The sequence below is a fragment of the Pelophylax lessonae genome (assembly GCF_965119305.1).
Source record: "Pelophylax lessonae genome assembly, chromosome: 7".
In the NCBI taxonomy this organism is placed as follows: Eukaryota; Metazoa; Chordata; class Amphibia; order Anura; family Ranidae; genus Pelophylax; species Pelophylax lessonae.
Window position 1 is genome coordinate 85,105,403 of NC_138774.1, and position 19,043 is coordinate 85,124,445.

The window sequence follows — 19,043 nt, forward strand, 5'->3', positions numbered from 1 at the left end:
GTTGCAAAGATGTCACCACCGACCTGATGGATTCCATCCAAAACGTCTGTACCCGCACAAAGTGGTTGAGCGATTTGAGGTCCAGAATTGGATGCACCTTGCCCTCCTTCCTGGGCACCGTGAACAGGTTCGAGTAAAAACACAGAAACCTGTCCGGCTGAGGAACCGGGACAATAACGCCCGGTGTAAGGAGATCCTGCACTGCCTCCCTGAGATCGGTCACATGATGCTGGGCGAGACCGGAATTCGATCTTGTACCCTGTACAAATCAATTTGTGAATCCATTTGTAGGGAATCAGAGACATCCAGGGTTCCCGAAAATGGCACAGACATCCCCCCACCCCTGAACCGGTTGAGGGTGTCCCTTCATGCAGAGGAGGACTTGCCAATCGAACCAGATTGACCGGCCTTGGGCTTACCCGACCAAGACTTCTTGTTTCCTCCGGATGCTCTGAACAGTTAGCCTTTTTCCTGCACCCTTGAGGCACAAAAAAGCCCCGGTGAGCCTTGAAGGAAGGCCTCCCCTTACTGCGAGGCGCCTTACCATTTGAGGATTGGGGGAGAAGAGTAGTCTTGCCCCCTGTTAGGCCCTTGATCAACTCATCCAAGGAGTCGCCAAAGAGGCGTTCACCCAAAAAGGGAAGGTCAGCCACGGCCTTCTTAGAAGCCTGGTCCGCCGACCAGCTCTTCAGCCACACCATGCGGCGTAATGCGACCCCTACCGCAGACACTCTGGCAACCAGAGTTGCCTCGTCCAGGGCCGCATCACACAGGTACACCATGTCCTGGGCAATCTGATCCGTGAGTTCAATTCGAGTCAGAAGAACCAACTCAGCCTGCAGGTTGCTGTTAAGCACCTAGATCCATTCCGTAACCGTCTGAGAAACTACAGGGAACCCCCCAGGACAAGGTAACATTGTCAAACATCTTCTCCCAGGCATTAGTCGCTGCTATAGCGCCCCCAGTGTGAGCAGGGAGGGCAAGACCTGTCCTGACAGGCCAGGGGGATATTTTAGAAAACCCATTCCTTTTATCCCCGGGAGTAGGCCCACAGCTCCCTCACAGGCATCTGTCCCAGGGACACGGGGGGCTTGTATCACTCACCATACCATGGACCGTGGGGCTCCGCTCTGATACAGCTCGCCTCCCACCCTTAGTGGGGGTGCTGCCAGCCAAAAGGGGTACGCTGCAACTCAGGGCGTTCCAGGTTGAGGCATCCCAGCGAAAGCATCTGTTGTTCGCAGGCTCGTCCCCATCCATCGGGGCTCTGTCATGGCGAGGCCTGGCCAGACCACAACCTGCTCACGCTGGTTGGCCAGGCTGGGAGACCAGAAGGATCTAGATTATCCAGTGCGAAACCTCAGCCTGGCTGTCGCTTATAGTTCACCAGGAGGATCCCCCTGACACTAGCTAGCAATAGTGAGTAAAGAAAAATAAACATAAAACATGTCTTATAAGAAAAGAAAAAACTGAGACCGGAGTCCCGGCAGGGAACCTAGGTCCTACTCCTAAGCTAGGCAGCAAGAAAACTGATTCTATGAGCAAGTGTGTCTGGGATCATGTGGATAGGACGGCCCTTAAAGGCGTGCCTAGTGAAAGCTTTCACTGCCTAGCTACTCCTGAAGAGGGCGCACATAGCCCATTAGTGAAGAAACTTCCAAAGCTGCGTCTGTCAGAGGAGGTAAGAGAAATTACAATTTTTTTTTTTTTTTTTTTTACACAAAGTTGTCATTGAAATCATATATTGCTCACACATACCATAGATATACGTGAAATTACACCCCAAAATACATTCTGCTGCTTCTCCTGAGTATGGTGTTACCCCATGTGTGAGACTTTTTGGCAGTCTAGCCGCGTACAGGACCTCGAAAACCAATCTTTCAGGCTTCAGGCTTTCCAAGGGTGTAAATTGTTGACTTCACTCCTCACTACCTATCACAGTTTTGGAGGCCATAAAATGCCAAAATAGCACAAAACCACCCCAAATGACCCCTTTTCAGAAAGTAAAGTAAAGTAGACATCCCAAGGTATTTGCCAAGAGGCATGGTGAGTATTTTGCATGTCTCATTTGTTTTGGAAAATGAAGAAAGAAAAGAAAGATTTTTTTTTTTTTTTCATTTTTAAATTTTCAAAACTTTGTGGCAAAAAAACAAGATCTGCAAAATACTCAACATGCCTCTCAAATAGCTCAGAGTGTCTACTTTCAAAAAAAGGGGTCATATGGGGGGGGGGGGGGGGGTTTGTGCTATTTTGGCATTTCATGGCCTTCGAAACTGTGATAGGTAGTGAGGAGTAAAAAAACAGAAGAATAACCGCGCTAGTGCAAAAATAACAAAAGTAGCAGCAACTTCAAGTGTGACCGCACCCAAAAGTAATAGATGTATATTAAGTCGCGCTAAAGTGTGACAAATGAACTAAATTAAATGTCCATATAAGTGTCCATATATAATGTTATTCAAATGAAAAAATTAGGTAAAGATATCCACACTGGAATCCCTATGGTAATGTGCTTACCAAAACGCTGTATAAATGGTGCCAATAGAAATCAAGTTATCCCAATGAAGATGAGAGCCTGGATGCCTCTTACAAAGTTGCAATGAAGATTCTCAGAGGACCATGGTGCATTGAGATTCATGAAATAAAAACAAAAACGCCATAGCGTAAAACCAAACAAACAAAGGTAGATGAATGAGAAAGGTGCACTCACAATTGAAAGTGTACCACCTTCACCATTGGTGACATAAGACATCACTTTAAGCCTTCATTGGAGCCATCTTAGCTGCCCGGACCGAGAGGTCACATTCTACATCTGGTTATATGTGCAATTCCATTTATGATCCGGTAAGAGGCTTTCAGATTGGTGGTGGATTTCACTGGCCCCTGTTTGCTAGCACTACCTTGGCATACCCTGATGTCCTAACTCTATAAGTGGTGTTTATTTAACTTCTTGTAAGAAGTACCCACACAAGTTTTTACACTTTCGGGGAGAGAGAGAGAGAGATCTTCTTCTAGAGATCTGCTAATCAGGAACAAAAATGTTTCTCTTCCTCCAGTCAGTCCATCCCCCAAACAGTAAGAAAGCACTCCCAGGGAACACAGTTAACCCTTTGATTGGCCCGGATGTTAACCCCTTCCCTGCCAGTGTCATTTATACAGTGACAGTGCATTTTTTTAGCACTGATTACAGTATTGGTGTCAATGGTCCCTAAAAAGTGTCACTTAGTGTGAGACTTGTCTGCCGCAATGTTGCAGTCCCGCAAAAAAAAAAAAAAAAAAAATCTTTACCACGCCTATGGGGCAGTCCCTGGGGGTATAGACCCACTCACTCTGCTATAGGCATTCAGTTTTGTTGCAAGCAGTGTCAGAAGAAAAAAAACCCAACCCAACTCGTATATATAGAGGGGCAGGTGCTGCATCTGTCAATGAACTTCAGAGAAAAGGATTTTACGGTTCATTAACAGATGCAGCTCCATATTCTTAACCATTTGGATGTCCCAAGGCAGTATTAGCATGAGGGATGGGAAAATGACGCAGAAAAGAACGTAATTCCCAAAGGCTAAACTTAGCCAACCAGGTAACATGAAGCTCACCTGGAAACAACATACACCCTCAAAGAGAATAATTCCGACACTCTGTGTGCAGAGGTGATAGCCACCAAAAAGGCTACCTTCTGTGACAGTGTAAGCAGAGGAATCTCCCTAATGTCTTCAAAAGGGAGGTTTCTGAAGGACTGACAGTACCAAGTTAAGATCCCATGGAGGTAACAGGGACCGTATCAGAGGAGCCATATGGCAAACTCCCTGGATAAAGGTGCGAATCAAAGAATGCGTAGCTAAAGGACATTGAAAAAACACCGCCAAGGCCGACACCTGGCCTTTGATAGTACCCAAGGCCAACCGATGCTCAACCCCTCTTTGGAGGAAAGCCAATATCCTAGCCACTGAAAATGAGTGTGGATGCACCTTAATATCGATTCACACCATGCGATGTACATTTTTCATGTACGATGAAACATCTTCCTAGGAGGTAGATTTTCTAGCCTTCAACAGTGTAGGCATTACTGCGTCAGAAAGACCCCTATCTTTCAATACCTAAATTTCAACAGCCACGCCGTTAAAGACAGCGACTGTAAAGCAGGATGGAAGATCGGCCCTTGACAAATCAGATCTTCCCTGAGAGGAAGTCTCCAAAGAACATCAGCGACCAACCTTACCAGATCAGCGTACCAAGACCAGCGAGACCAGTCTGAAGCCACCAGAATGACTGGAATCCCTTCCACCTCTATTCTGGGCAGAAGCCTCGGCATAAGTTTTAGCGGAAAAAGCATAGATCAGCTGATACTGACCCCAAGGAGCCACCAATGCGTCTGTGGCATCGGCCAGAGGATCCTGAGACCTGGCTACAAACCTCTGTACCTTCTTGTTGAGCCGAGAGGCTAACAAGTCCACATCGAGTGTCCCCCGCTGGACACACAGCAGGTGAAACACCTCCGGGTGCAGGGACCATTCCTCCTGATCCAACACCTGACGACTCAAGTAATCCGCCTGACAATTTTCCACTTCGGGGATATGCACGGCGGAGAGGGCAGGACACTCATGATGCCCCCTTGATTATTGACGTAAGCCACGGCCGTGGCATTGTCTGATTGAATCCGAACTGGACAACCTTGCAGACGATTTGTCCTGTGACTCAAGCAAAGCTTTATCGCTCCGAGTTGCAGAATATTGATCGGTAGTCTGGACTTCTGGACACACATCTTTCCAAGCACTCCACCCCAACCGGACAGGCTGGCATCCATGGTTACCACGGTCCAATACAAGGGAAGGAAGGACTTGCCCTGACGCAGAGCCAAGGAACAGAGCCACCAAAGTCCAGCACTTCTTGTGTGTTGACTCACTTGTGTTTTTGGATCCTTGTTCCACTTGGCAAAAAAATTCTCTTTGCAGAGGTTTAGTGTGGAATTGAGCAAATGGAACCGCATCGAAGCTAGAAACCATCAGGCCTAGCGCTTGCATGCAAGTCTGCAGAGAGGACAGATTGCTGGATAACAGCAAGCAAATCGCCCTCTTCAACTTTTGCAGCTTTTCCAGAGGGAGAAATGCACTCGCTAAAGCGGAGTCCAGAGTCAATCCCAGATAATCCAGTTGGGAAGATGGGACCAGAGCAGATTTTTTTAAATTGATGTTCCAACCAAACTCTTGCAGAGTCCGTACAGTGATTGACAAGTCACCCAACAGGACTGAATGCGAGTCTGCTCTTAAGAGGAAATCGTTCAGGTACTCCAGTACCGCAATCCCCTGCTGTCGCAGTAATGCCAATACTGGAGCCAACACTTTGGTGAAGATCCTGGGAGTGGAGGCGAGACCAAAGAGTAATGTCACAAATTTATAATGCTCCTCTCCTACAACAAAACGATAGAACAGTGAACAGGTTTAAATAGAACCCCTGAAAGCGTTCCCGAGAGGGAACCGGCATAATCACCCCTTGTGACAGCACATATTGCACCACCTCTCATAGATCCCTTAACCAATCTGGAGATAGGTGTAGATTGGACAGGAAAAATCTGTCTGACGGTCGAGACCTGAATTCGATCTTGTAACTCGATCGGATCAGTTTGTGGACCCACTTGTCCTGGTCACGGTTCCAGAAAGGAACAGACGCCGCCCCCCCCCCCCCCACCCCAGTTACAGGCGAGGGCGACCCTTCATGCAGAAGGGGACTTGTCTGCAGATCTGGAGGTACCTGCTCTCGGCTTACCTGACCACGTCTTCTTGGAACCCCCAGATTATCTAAATGGCTTAGATTCATTCTCCTGTGATGTGGAGACTTGCCCTTAGCGGATTGAGGAAGAAGAGTCCTCTTCCCACCTGTAAGCCCTTTAATAAGTTCATCCAACGAAGAACCAAATAGGCGGTCCCCTGTAAAGGGGAAATCTGACAGAGCCTTTTTAAAAGCCTGGTCCGCAGACCAGCTTTTTAGCCACACCATGTGTCCAATGGTTACCCCTACCGCAGAAACTCTAACCGCAAGGGGGGGGGGCTGTATCTAAAGACGCTTCACATATAAATAGTAAGGGTTGGACCATTTGGTCCGTTAGCTTTGCAAGGCCCGGGGGAAGCTGTTCTGCTTCCAAATCACTTTGCCCATTCCATTATGGTTTGGGACACCAGAGTGATAGTGAAGACTGGTCTGAGTATTGAGCCCGCTATCACATGTAAGTGACCGGACATTCCTTCTATCAACAGGGTCTTTAAAGACCGGAGACTCTGGGACCACAGTAGATGACGCTGTAGAATCATCCGCCATTTTTAGAGTTTCCCACACTGACACTACATGTTCCTCCACCAGCGCGGCTGCAGATGAGGATATTTCCTCCTCGCCATCAGAGTGTGATGACGCAGAACTTTCAGGGTGACTCGTGTCCGTGGCGGCCATATCAACCTCAGAATCCGAGGATACAGATGAGGTAGGTGAGGGCAGTAGGCGCTTTTTACTAGTCCTCTTTTATAGGATTAAAACCCCTTTTGACACCAGGGTTTCCAAAACCGCTGTTAAGGCAGACAAGGGTTGCGACCCGGAGGTCCCCGCAACACCAAGGAGGGGATCAGTAAGTGATACTTGCTCTTGGGACTCCATGTTAACCCAGGGACAGGGCAATGTCACTTTAAGAATACCGCAAAAAAGGGCGCCCCACACCGCTGCACCAGCGGTACTACAAGTCCCAGCACACTAAACTGCAATATAGCAGAGTGAGAGAGTGACCTACAGGGACCCCAATAGACTCACCACCGCCCGCCGAATATTAGGGAGAGCAGAGCCGGCCTGAAGTGTGCAGAAAACTATCCTCACAAGAAGAGGAAGTACCTGGGTCAGCACCAGAGGTAAAGCCTTGCATTTCAATGGGAAACTACTAAAAAATGGCTGCCAAGTCTTGTACAGCTGATCTACAAGAATACAGCAAAGTCCTCGGCACACCATGCGGTCTACAGAATCTCCTGAAGGGTCCAGCGATCAATCAGGCATAGGAGAGGCCCTGGCAGGGACCCCCACCAGGATTCACGTGATCAGAGGCATCGCCCCTCCCCATCGCCTGCTACAGCCCCTGCACTGACCAGACTGAGGTAGGGACCCCTATGAAATAGTGGGGAGGATCGCCTACGGGGGGTGCCTTGCATAATCTATGGGGAATGGTTTCACTAGCGGGCCAGCCCCTGTCCAGTGGGGCTATGTCGTGGCCAGGCCTAGCTCGGAGCTGCGACCTGCACACGCTTGCTGGCCAGACTGGGAGACCATAAGTATCTAGAATATCCAGTCCGATGCCCAGTCCGGCTGTTTATTGTAGTTCTTTCAGGAACATAGTTAGCTAAAAAAAAAAAAATTTAGACAAAGGTTCCTTTTTACATAAAAAACATGCTAGGACCGAAATCACAACAGGGAACTAGGTTCTTACTCCTGACTAGGCAGAAAAAAAACTGAATGCCTATAGCAGAGTGAGTGGGTATACCGCCAGGGACTGCCGCATAGGCGTGGTAAAGATTTTTCCTGCCTAGTGTCCTACCCCTGTAGGGGGGTGATATAACCCAATGGTTAAGAAGAATATGGAGCTGCGTCTTTTTTATAATAGTTGAGGTTAAATAAAGACAACAGTCCATACAATTCAACCTGTGTAGGTGTGAATCATTTCCCATACCCCTGAATGTTTTGATCCTTGAGATGTACGTCCAAGAGTTTTTTAAAAGTATCCATACTCCCCGCAGTTACTACCACTTGTGGCAGAGAATTCCACAGTCTTGTAGCCCTTACAGTAAAGAACCCCCGCATAGCTTGAGGTTAAATCTCTTCTCCTCTAAACACATTGTATGGCCTCGTGTCCTCATGCATTCCCTGCGAATGAATAGTTTTTTTCTATGCTCAGATCACAGTTGAGGTATTTGTAAAGCGCTATCATGTCCCCTCTCAGGCGTCTCTTCTCCAGGGAGAATAAATCAAGCGCTTCTAAACGCTCTTCGTAATTAAGGTCCTCTAATCCCCTAACAAGTTTTGTTTCCCTTCTCTGTACTCTCTCTAGCTCCAATACATCCCTTCTGAGGACTGGCGACCAGAACTGGACAAAATACTCCAGATGTGGTCGGATTAGTGCTTTATAAAGTGGTAGGATTATAGTTTTATCTCTGGAATACATCCCTTTCCTTATGAATGCCAATATTCTGCCAGCTTTAGCAGCTGCAGCTTGACATTGAATGCTATTGCTAAGTCTATCTTCTACTAAAACCCCCAGATCTTTCTCCATTTTGATACCCCCAGAGGTTCCCCCCCCCCCCCTAGCGTGTATTTTGCTTATTTTGTCTGCCAATGAATTTTCAAAATTGTCAGTATTTTTTTGTTTATAGTGCAAAAAATAAAAACCACAGAGGTGATCAAATACCACCAAATAAAAGCTATATTTGTGGGAAAAAAAAAGGACATCACTTTTATTTTGGAGCAGCATTCCACGACCGCACAATTGTCAGTTAAACAATGCAGTACTGTATCGCAAAAAAATTGCCTGGTCATTAAGGGGTAAAACCTTCCGGGGTTGAAGTGGTTAAAAAATGTAGCACAGAGCAATACTCAGAATGGTCAGACTGGTCTAATAAGGCTCTGCTGCATGCACAGAAAACATATTAACCAATTAAATACTGGGCACTTTCACCCCCTTCCTGCCCAGGCCAATTTTCAGATTTTAGCACTGTTGCATTTTGAATGACAATTGCGCAGTCAATTTAATTTTATTAAATTTTGTTGTGCCAAAAAAATCCTTGTCTCCCAATCCTTCCTTCTCTAATTGCGCAGTCATGCAACACTGTATCTACACAAAATTTATGTCATTTTCCCCCCACAAATAGAGCTTTGGTGGTATTTGATCACCGCAAGGTTTTTTTTCTTTTTTGCTAAACAAATAAAAAAAAAAAGACCGAAAAGTTTGAAAAAAATAAATAATTTTTTTCGTTTATGTTATACAATTTTGTAAATAAATATGTTTTTTCCTGCACTGATGAGGCTGCACTGACAGGCGCTGATGAGGAGGCACTGATGGGGTGGCACTGATATGCGGCACTGATATAGAGCATTGGCGGGCACTAATAGGCACTGCTGGGCACTGATAGGAGGCATTGATGGGCACTGATCGGCACTGACGGGCGACACTGATGGGCAATAATGGGCACTGGTGGGCTGCCCTGATAGATGGCAATGATCGGCACTGGTGGGCAGCACTGATGGGGATGGCACTGGCGGGCAGCACTGATGAGGAGGGCACTGGTGGGCTCCCTGAGCCCTGATTGCCATCCCTGGTGGCCATAGTGGGCATCCCTGGGGTCATGGGTGGGCATCCCTGGTGGTTCTAGTGGCAACCCCCCCCCCCTCTGAGGGTCTGCACTGGTAATCAATGATCTGATTACCAGTGCAGACCCCCCCTGTCAGATCGCAGCTCTCCTTTACTTGTGCCTGTCAGGCACGTACTGAGGAAAGCCGATCCACGGCTCTTCCTGTGTACTATGTGACCAGTCGTGATTGGACACAGCTGGTCACATGGTAAAGAGCCTACGTCAGTAGGCTCTTTACCGAGATCGGAGATGCGGTGTGTCAGTGTGACACGCCGCATCACCCATCGCCGCAGAGCGCATTATCCTGCCGCCGTCATTTGACGTCCGGTCTGGATAATGTAACCACTTTCCCGACTTCAATCGCCTATAGGGCGGGCGGGAAGTGGTTATAAACCCTCAAATATACCCAGTGAAGTGACTGGCCTCAGGTAATACACAGAGATGAAACAAATCCTCCTACATAAGTTGTACCTGTTATCTACAGCCATCTTTCCTCTACATCCATTCAAAGTCCAGAATTTACCCAGGATCTCTCAGCTCTGAAAGGGAGGCCGACGAGAGCTGAAGTTTCATCAGTGAGGAGAGCTCTGAGAGCTAATTGGAGGGAAGGCACACACTCCCCTCCACAGAGGAACAGAGCTGACGCTGTCAATCACAGACTGTTTCCCCCCCACCCCCCGTCACAAGTTTTTCTCTTGGCGTCAGGAAAACATTTCAGAAGTGACTCGTGCTTATAGCAAAGGAAGGGGGCAGCAGACAGAAATGACACTTAGTGCTCTGGACTGAGACAAGTACACACTATAGAGCAGGGGTGGAGAACCTTTTTTCTGCCAAGGGCCATTTGGATTTTTGTAACATCATTCGGGGGCCGTACAAAAAGATCAACTTAAAAACTAGCCTGTTATATTTGACCACAGCGTGCCCCCTTTCAATGCAGAGTGACCACAGCGTGCCCCCTTTCAATGCAGAGTGACCACAGCGTGCCCCCTTTCAATGCAGAGTGACCACAGCGTGCCCCCTTTCAATACAGAGTGACTACAGCGTGCCCCCTTTCAATACAGAGTGACCACAGCGTCCCCCCTTTCAATACAGAGTGACCACAGCATGCCCCCTTTTAATGCAGAGAGACCACAGCGTGCCCCCTTTTAATGCAGAGAGACCAGAGTGCCCCCTTTCAATGCAGAGAGACCACAGCGTGCCCCCTTTCAATGCAGAGAGACCACAGCGTGCCCCCTTTCAATGCAGAGAGACCACAGCGTGCCCCCTTTCAATGCAGACTCAGTGGCGGCTGGTGCTCAAAATTTTTTGGGGGGGGGGGGTGCAAAAAGAAAAATGTAATAGGTATTGATTCACCACATTGTAATTGATGAGAAATGACTCTGGCTGGGATACCGGAACTGGGTGCACCTAGCCTGCAGTAGTGTTTTTAAAAGGTACAGATGGATTTTTTTTTTTACATGACAACGCCAATATATGACCCATGGAATTGTCTAGTTTAGTGGTCTCTAAACTGCGGACTGGGACCAGATGTGGCCCTTTGCTTGCTTTTATCCAGCCCTTGGGGCACTATTTCATCTACTGATACCAACAATGGTGCATAATTCCACCCACTCACACCAATAAAGGGACACAATTCCTCCTAATAACACCAATGATGGGGCACAATTACTCCCAATGAAACCAACAATGAGGCAAAATTAATTTCACTGACACCTAATATAGGGCATTATTTTTTCCCACTTCTATCGGGACTCTCAATAGCCACAGTCTGCCCCCCCTAAAGTCTGAAGGACCGTAAAATGGCCCTTTGTTTGGAGACCCCTGGTCTAGCTGGACACTGCACACAGACAAACACACAGCGTGACTGTACATAGCATACAGGCAGATATGATCAGAAGCCAAATCCAAAACAGGTCAGTCCAGAATACCAAAGACAGAAGAGATTAGCTCAAATGCAGGAACAGGCAGGCTTGTAATAAGTATATACCTGGCCACAGGTTCTGCTTTAATGCAGAAAACCAAGCAAACCAAATCCCATTTTAATCCCAGACCAAATACCATACATACAGTATATGTGGTAGCAGATACACACTAGTCAGTAGAGTAAATTCTTCAGCAGATCTATGTTGTTAACAAACAAACAGAAGGAAGTGAGGATAATTAATATCTGTGGTCAGACATTAAATGCATGTTGATATCTTATCCCCTTTCCTGGTGATAACTGCACTGCAGAATCACTTACCTCCTGTCCTGCTCTTGGGCTGGCCTGGCTGTCTCTCTCACGAGTAACGTCGACCGGACGACCGACACTGCCTGGAGGCTGGCGTGCTGCTCTGCTCTCTCTGCTCCTGCCCGGGACTCGGAGTCGGGAGAATCGGTCGGACTCTGGCACTCTGGTGACTGCTGCTGGTGTCTCCTTTCACGAGTCATGCCGACAGGATGACCGACTGTGTCAGTGCCTGGAGGCTGGCGTGCTGCTGGCTGGCTGCTCTCTCTGCTCCTGCCCGAGACTCGGAGTCGGGAGACTCGGTCGGACTCTGGTGACTGCTGGTCTCTGTCATCTGGACGTCTTCTCTTCTTCCTCCTCATCGTCCTGCTGCATGCGCACCGCTGCCCTCCATCGCTTTCCTCCTCAGTCTGACGGCGGGCGTGAAGGTGATGTCGGGACGGTGCGTGACTAATGCACCGCCCCCCACCCGACGTCACCCGGGATGTCCTCTATGATTGGTCCAGGCTGGAGTCTGGACCAATCACAGCCAGGACAGCGCCAAAGTGGGGAGTGTCGGGGCGCATTGCTCTGCGCCCGATGACCCCCAGAAGAGCGCCAATCGGCGCCTCTGCGAGTCGAAGGTGGGTCAAAAACCCCACCCCCGCCCCATACCCAGCACTAGGTCCGGCACCCCTAATGGGCGAAAAATAGACATTTTTTTTTTTATCTAATCTTTTTTTTTCTCTTCTTTTTTTTGGGGGGCGGCGCCCCTGCGCCCCCTATCGGCCGTCCGCCACTGTGCAGACTGACCACTGCGTGCCCCCTTTCAATGCAGAGAGACCACAGCGTGCCCCCTTTCAATGCAGAGAGACCACAGCGTGCCCCCTTTCAATGCAGACTGACCACAGCGTGGCCCCTTTCAATGCAGACTGACCACAGCGTGGCCCCTTGCAATGCAGACTGACCACAGCGTGGCCCCTTGCAATGCAGACTGACCACAATGTCTGTGGTCTGCAGAGATCATCGTGCCCCCTTACAATGCAGACTGACCACAATGCAGAGATCATCGTGCCTTCAATGCAGACTGACCACAATGCAGAGATCATCGTGCCCCTTACAATGCAGACTGACCACAATGCAGAGATCATTGTGCCCCCTTACAATGCAGACTGACCACAATGCAGAGATCATCGTGCCCCCTTACAATGCAGACTGACCACAATGCAGAGATCATCGTGCCCCCTTACAATGCAGACTGACCACAATGCAGAGATCATCGTGCCCCCTTACAATGCAGACTGACCACAATGCAGAGATCATCGTGCCCCCTTTCAATGCAGACTGACCACAATGCAGAGATCATCGTGCCCCCTTTCAATGCAGACTGACCACAATGCAGAGATCATCTTGCCCCCTTACAATGCAGAGTGAACAGCGTGCCAAGCCTCCCAGACCAGTGCACTTGACTTACCTGTTGTAGCGGCGGCTTCCTCTCTTCAGTCCCCGCGTCCTCCCGCGTCCCACCTCCTCCTCGGCCAATGGCATTGGCCAAGGAGGAGAAGGATCCATGAGACAATAGCGAATTTTCATTCGCTATTGTCACACAAATGGGCGGGCTCGGGGCGCACTGCTCTGCGCCCCGGGTCCACCCTTTTCGGAGACTCACAGGGTCAGGACGGAGCCATCGGCTCCTTCTGACACAGCGGCGGGGGGGGGGGGGGGGGCGACGCAACGATTGTGCGGGCCGCAGGTTCCCCACCCCTGCTATAGAGGGATATGCTTTCTTCATATTTCATGTCGAAGGTTTACAACCACTTTCAGTTAACTCATTAGTGTTCTACTGTTTTTTTTTTCTCATTGTCCAGTCAGCAGGCTGAGATTTTTAATTTTCCAAGCCAGGCTGCTGCAGTGAAGGTCAAAGACCTGACTGTGCTTGCAGGTGGGTGGAATTCTGGTATCAAAAGACTAACTAAACAAAAGTACAAACCAGAGCCAGGTGAAACACTTAACATGTATCCATTTCAAATGTATTTAGCTACATACCTGGAGTTTCGCTTTAAAAGGATAAGTTCACTTTTTGTAACATGTCACATCCGTATTCAGATGCACCAGCCCCCACAAACTCCCCACCCCCAATCCCCTGCGATGTGACAGAATAAAGTATTGTGACCAGATGACAGAAGGCGGAGATTAGTGGGTTTTCAACATCATTCATTGCACCTTGTTCTCAAGAAGACCTTCAGGAACTTCAGAACATTGGCTCAGCCCAACTCTAAGGCCCCTTTCACACAGGCGGACCGTTCACAGCCACCACATCTCCCGCTTTTACAGCTGGATTTGTTGTATGGATAATCATATGCTGCTTGTTAAAGGTGTATGGATGCACTGAAATATGTGAGTTTATATTGATTCTTCTTTCATTGAAATAAATATTTTAAAAAGGTATAAGCACTATTGGAGATTTCTTTTTTGCATATATCACGGTGATACTTGCTGCTGGAGTGTCATGGTTTGGATGGATTGATTTTCCTGATTCCCGGTATAAGGGCCAATTTAAATCGTATTTTGAGCCACGGACCACTGGATTAATAGGACCCAGAAGGGTCAACCCTGAGAAGGAGCCCCTATAGATGTGCCTGTTATAATCGTTCATAAGGTGAGCGCCCACTCACAAGTGATTTTAGGATCCGTGACACTCTGGTCACTCACTATGTTGGGGAGCACCTACCACCCTTAGGTGGTTCTGAGCACTGCAAAGAAGTTATTCATTGTCATTTGCACTGATTCACAAAGGATTTGGATTTTTCTATTTTTGGACACTAATTATTATTAATATATTTTTTACCTACATATTTTGCACTTTATTATTGGATGAATTTATGCTGGACTATATTTAGGACTTTTTATCACTGTGGTTTATAAATAGGAAATAAGATGTATATTGCACAACATTTGCACTACGCACTTATATGAGGATCTAAACAGATTTATTGAGAGAATATTGGGGTTTTATTATTATACTAAATTATTCACCGGTCACTTTGTATATTTTATATTGGTCATTATTTATATATGTCATATTTTTTACCGATGAGGATTATTAGGGATTCATCCAATTGAACTTATACATGTACCAGTTTATTTATTGAAGATATTTATCTTATTTAATAGATTTTTATTCTGCGCAACACAGTTTTATATATTTTAGATTGTTTACACTTTTTATGAGAAGTGAAGTGTTTGCAGCATTTTAAAAATCTGGTATTAAGAGGTAGCTCGCAGGAACTATTTATCATTCATTCATAGCCTTCTGTGAATGTGAAAACTAAAAGTACCAACAGCCTTTTCGGCTGTCGGTTTGTAGTTCTCAATGAACTACCAGGGCACTGTTGAGCACTCATTGAGTCTGTCAGAGTAACTGCCTGCCTGTTCGAGGTAGGTACGAGCAGACAGCTGACACAGATTGTTTGCAAGAACCCCGCATTGCACCCACGATCTGTTGATCACAGGCGCAATGCTTTGCAGGCTCATAGTAAAAAAAAAAAAAAGAAAATAATAAATTCACATTTAAAAAAGATGTAATTTTTTTTTTTTGAGATCTGAATTGCCACTTTGATACAGTTTCCAATCACAGAGATCTTTATTTCTGCAAATGTCCCCTACTTACAATTTTATCTCAGCTTCTGAGCAGTGAAATGAGTGGTTTCCTGAAGCCCGGTGTAATGTGAGAATTACCTACCCCGTGAGAAAAACCTACCCTCGTCACTTCCAGCCAGGAACAGCTAAGCAGCGCAGCAGTGCGCATGCTCACAGCCCCGGATACCTAATGAAAGAGCTGAGGACCTGACTAGTGCGCATGCGCACTAGTAGGAAATTATCACGGTGTCCGTGAAAAAAACCTACCCACGCCACGCTTACATTAAAACAAGTGTGCTGCAATATAAGTCATCTCCGCTCCTGTCCCTGTCACTCCCCTGATCTTGGCTAGTAAATATAAAAGCGGGTCTCGGCTCCGTGATTTATGTTCTCATACACCCGCCGCCGCTTTTATATTTACTAGCCGAGATGAGGGAAGTGACAGGGATAGCAGAGGAGATCACTCGTATTGCAGCACAGCTGTTTTAATGTAAACGCCGAATGACATACAGTGCCGTGCAACCGGAAGTGACGAGGGTAGGTTTTTCTCACGGGTAGGTAATTCTCACGGAACACCGGCATCCTGAATATTTACCATTTGTCTGCCCAATTCAGCAAGCAATGTCATGTCCACCTCCAATACTGTACCATGTGCAGGAGGAGAAGCCACACACACAGGTCCTTCCACATGAGCTTATTTCACAGAAACATTTGTAGTTTTTTGATATTACATTTGAGTTTTGTTCTGTTAACAGTTTATGCATAAATGAAAACAGAATATAAAGTCTTTCATATCTCACCTTAACAGGGCCCTTCTTACCGCAACCAATGCATGGCTATCATGAACCAGGAGACCCTGGTACTCCTGCCACCCCTGGTAGCTGGTCACTCCTGTCCCTAGAGCCACCACCTCATAGGTATCGTCATTTGCATTCTCACCAGGTACATCTGTAGTTACATAGTCAGGTTAAAAAAAAACAAACAAAAAAAAAAAAACAAACACATACATTCCCATATACTCAATCCTATACCCACAGTTGATCCAGAGGAAGGCAAAAAAACCCCAACAAAGCATGATACAATTTGCTCCAACAGGGGAAATAATTCCTTCCTGATCCCCCGAGAAGCAATCGGATATTCCCAGGATCAACTTCACCTATAAATGTGAGTACCCAGTTATATTATGTGTATGTTTATTATGTAAATACGAAAATATGTATGTAAATACGAAACACACAACATTTACTGATATGGGCACACAGCTGTTTCAGTCACTGGCTCTCTGCAGGATAAAGACCGAGAGCTGAGCGATCAGCTGTGTTTAATCACTCAGTTCTCATTCTTAGAGGAGGCGGGGGACAGCTGCAGCTGGGATTGGTGCTGCAGCCCTCTAGGTGAGTATGAATCTTTATTTTTTTTTTCTAATCCCCTACTTCTCTTTTAACATAGTACCTTATATTGCCCTCAACGTCCTCAAAATGACTGTTAGAGGGTGGCTACGTTCATTTTCCATTGTATAATATGTAGGAAAGAAGGCACCCTTTCCTGTTTGCTCCCAGGATGAGCTAGAGACTATGGGATGTTTAGCGTGCATAGAGCAGTGCACACGACTTCAATTAACTTGCACTGCACGTTCCAAACAATTGGAAGGGAGAGGAAAAGGAGAGGTTCAGGAAATCAATGGGGTTGTTACAAGGGGGCAGAAAACCACCATAATAAGTGATTTAATGAAAAACAGATTACAGAGCCATTAAATAGTGGATGTGCATGGATCATTTTAAGAGGATCAAGATATTGTTTAGTGTCATTTTTGCACTAAAGTTCCACATTAAAGTATAAGTTCACCTTTTTTAAAAAAAAATAATATATGCACATCTCTGTGCAGGTAAAAAAAAATGTGCATTTATTTGTTTTTTGTTTTTTACTAGGAGCTTGCAAAGCATTGCACCCAAGAATAGCAGATCGTGGGTCCAATGCAGCTGTCTGCTTGTACATTGTACAGGAAGGCAGTTACACACTGACAGGAAGAGATAATGAACTATCTAGAGAGCTCAAAAACACCCTGGTAGTTCATTGAGAACTACAAGCTGACAGCCGCAAAGGCAGTTCATTCATTCACAGAACTCTGGAAAAGAATGACACCTCCAGGTTGGCGGAGCCCCGCATGACCGCTGTATTTAAAATTGTGACAGCGAGTTAGGGGGAGGAGATCCTCAGCTGATGTCAGAAACAAAACTCAGACTGCAAAAAAGCACAAATATAAAGAGTCAAATATATCTGGTCCCTCCCTCACACACAGCACTGACTGACTACCCACCTTTCGCTAGGATGAAAGCCGCCAGGTTGTTCCTGTGTTTGTAATAGTCACTGTCACCCAAAAGACGGTGGAACAAATCATAGGTCAAAGCCGCACATCTCTCATCGTGAGTTATAAAATTCTCTGCAAAAGGAAACAGGTTAAAGCAGTAGAAGCAATCTCAAGCACCTCACACCTTCCTAAACACGGAAATGGACTGCCACTTTGAGAAATATGTGTAGACGGGGCGGGGGGGGGGGGGGGGCGGACTGACAGGGGCTCGGCTGAGTGACCCACTACAGCTTGGTTTTATTTTTAGGTTTACAGTACCGAGGAATTATGGAAAAAATACAATATGGCCATGATCGTTTATAAGTTGTATTTTCCAGCAGCACAGTCATGTGCCTCCTTATAAGTGAAATCTGTGAAATGAAGGCTTTTGAAAGGCAGGAGTTGGTTTTATTGGTATTGGTTACTTGACTATGTAGGTGCCATTTAGTGACCATGCACTGATGTATTCAATACAGGTTTACTTAGGTAGCTGTAAGGCTATGTATCTGGCACCACGATGCCTGCTCTTAACTCATCAACAATCCCCGAAACCTAATCGTTCAGAGACCAAAAAATTGCTTTGCAAATTTTGACATTTCACAGGGCTAAGAAAACGCCCCTGCCTTCCTGCAACAGTGTTTAGGTCAGGCAACTGGGTTTTGCTGCTGAACATGGGAAGAGCATCACATGTACTATTTTAAACACAAGGATCTGGAAGCGGTTTGGATAAGTGCACTACATCTAATTTGTTAGGAAAACTGGATGAAGCGTGACCTCTTTTGATACCCTTTTAACCATTTCAGCTACAGAAGGTTTACTCCCCTTCATGGCCAGGCCATTTTTTGCAATACGGCACTGCGTTACTTTAACTGACAATTGCGTGGTCGTGTGACACTGTACCCAAATAAAGTTGATGTTATTTTTCATACAAATAGAGGTTTCTTTTGATGGTATTTGATCACCTCTGCAGTTTTTTTGCACTATAAACAAAAAGACATTTTGAAAAAAACAAAAAAAAATTTTTTTTTATTTTCTGCTATAAGACGCACCCAATAAAAAAAATAATTACTCCATCAGTTCAGGCCATCATGTACTCTGCTACATGTTTTGGGTAAAATAAAAATCAGATAAGCGTATATAGATTGGTTATAGCGTCTATAAAATGTGGGATATTTTTATGGGATTTTTATTTGTTTATCTATTTTACTAGTAATGGCGATCAGTGACTTATAGCGAGACTGCGACATTGCGGCTGACAAATCGGACACTAAGTGACACTTTTTGGGGACCAGTTACACCAATACAGTGATCTGTGCTATTGATTAATATTATTGACACTGGCAGGAAAGGGGTTAACAGGGGGTTAACATCAGGGGCGATCAAAGGGTTAAATGTGTCCCTAGTGAGTACTTTCTAACTGTGTGGGGGTGCTTGTACTAAGGAAGAGAGAAATCTGTGTTTCTGCTAGGAGAAACCCAGGATCTCT

The 19,043-nt window shown here is 46.3% G+C and overlaps 2 protein-coding genes across 2 annotated transcripts in view; both read right to left on the minus strand.

Annotated features, from left to right (window-relative positions):
• The window catches only part of LOC309559345 (cytochrome c oxidase subunit 7A2, mitochondrial-like), a 361,900-nt gene that overhangs the window by 151,421 nt on the left and 191,436 nt on the right, over positions 1-19,043 (minus strand). The window lies entirely within an intron of this gene.
• The window catches only part of LOC309559344 (adenosine deaminase domain-containing protein 1-like), a 109,197-nt gene that overhangs the window by 70,030 nt on the left and 20,124 nt on the right, over positions 1-19,043 (minus strand). Inside the window, exons 4-5 of the mRNA XM_082262578.1 lie at positions 17,528-17,650; positions 16,011-16,158 (exon numbers count right to left, since the gene is read on the minus strand). Coding sequence (XP_082118704.1) covers positions 16,011-16,158; positions 17,528-17,650 — 271 coding nt within the window. The remainder of the gene's footprint in view (positions 1-16,010; positions 16,159-17,527; positions 17,651-19,043) is intronic.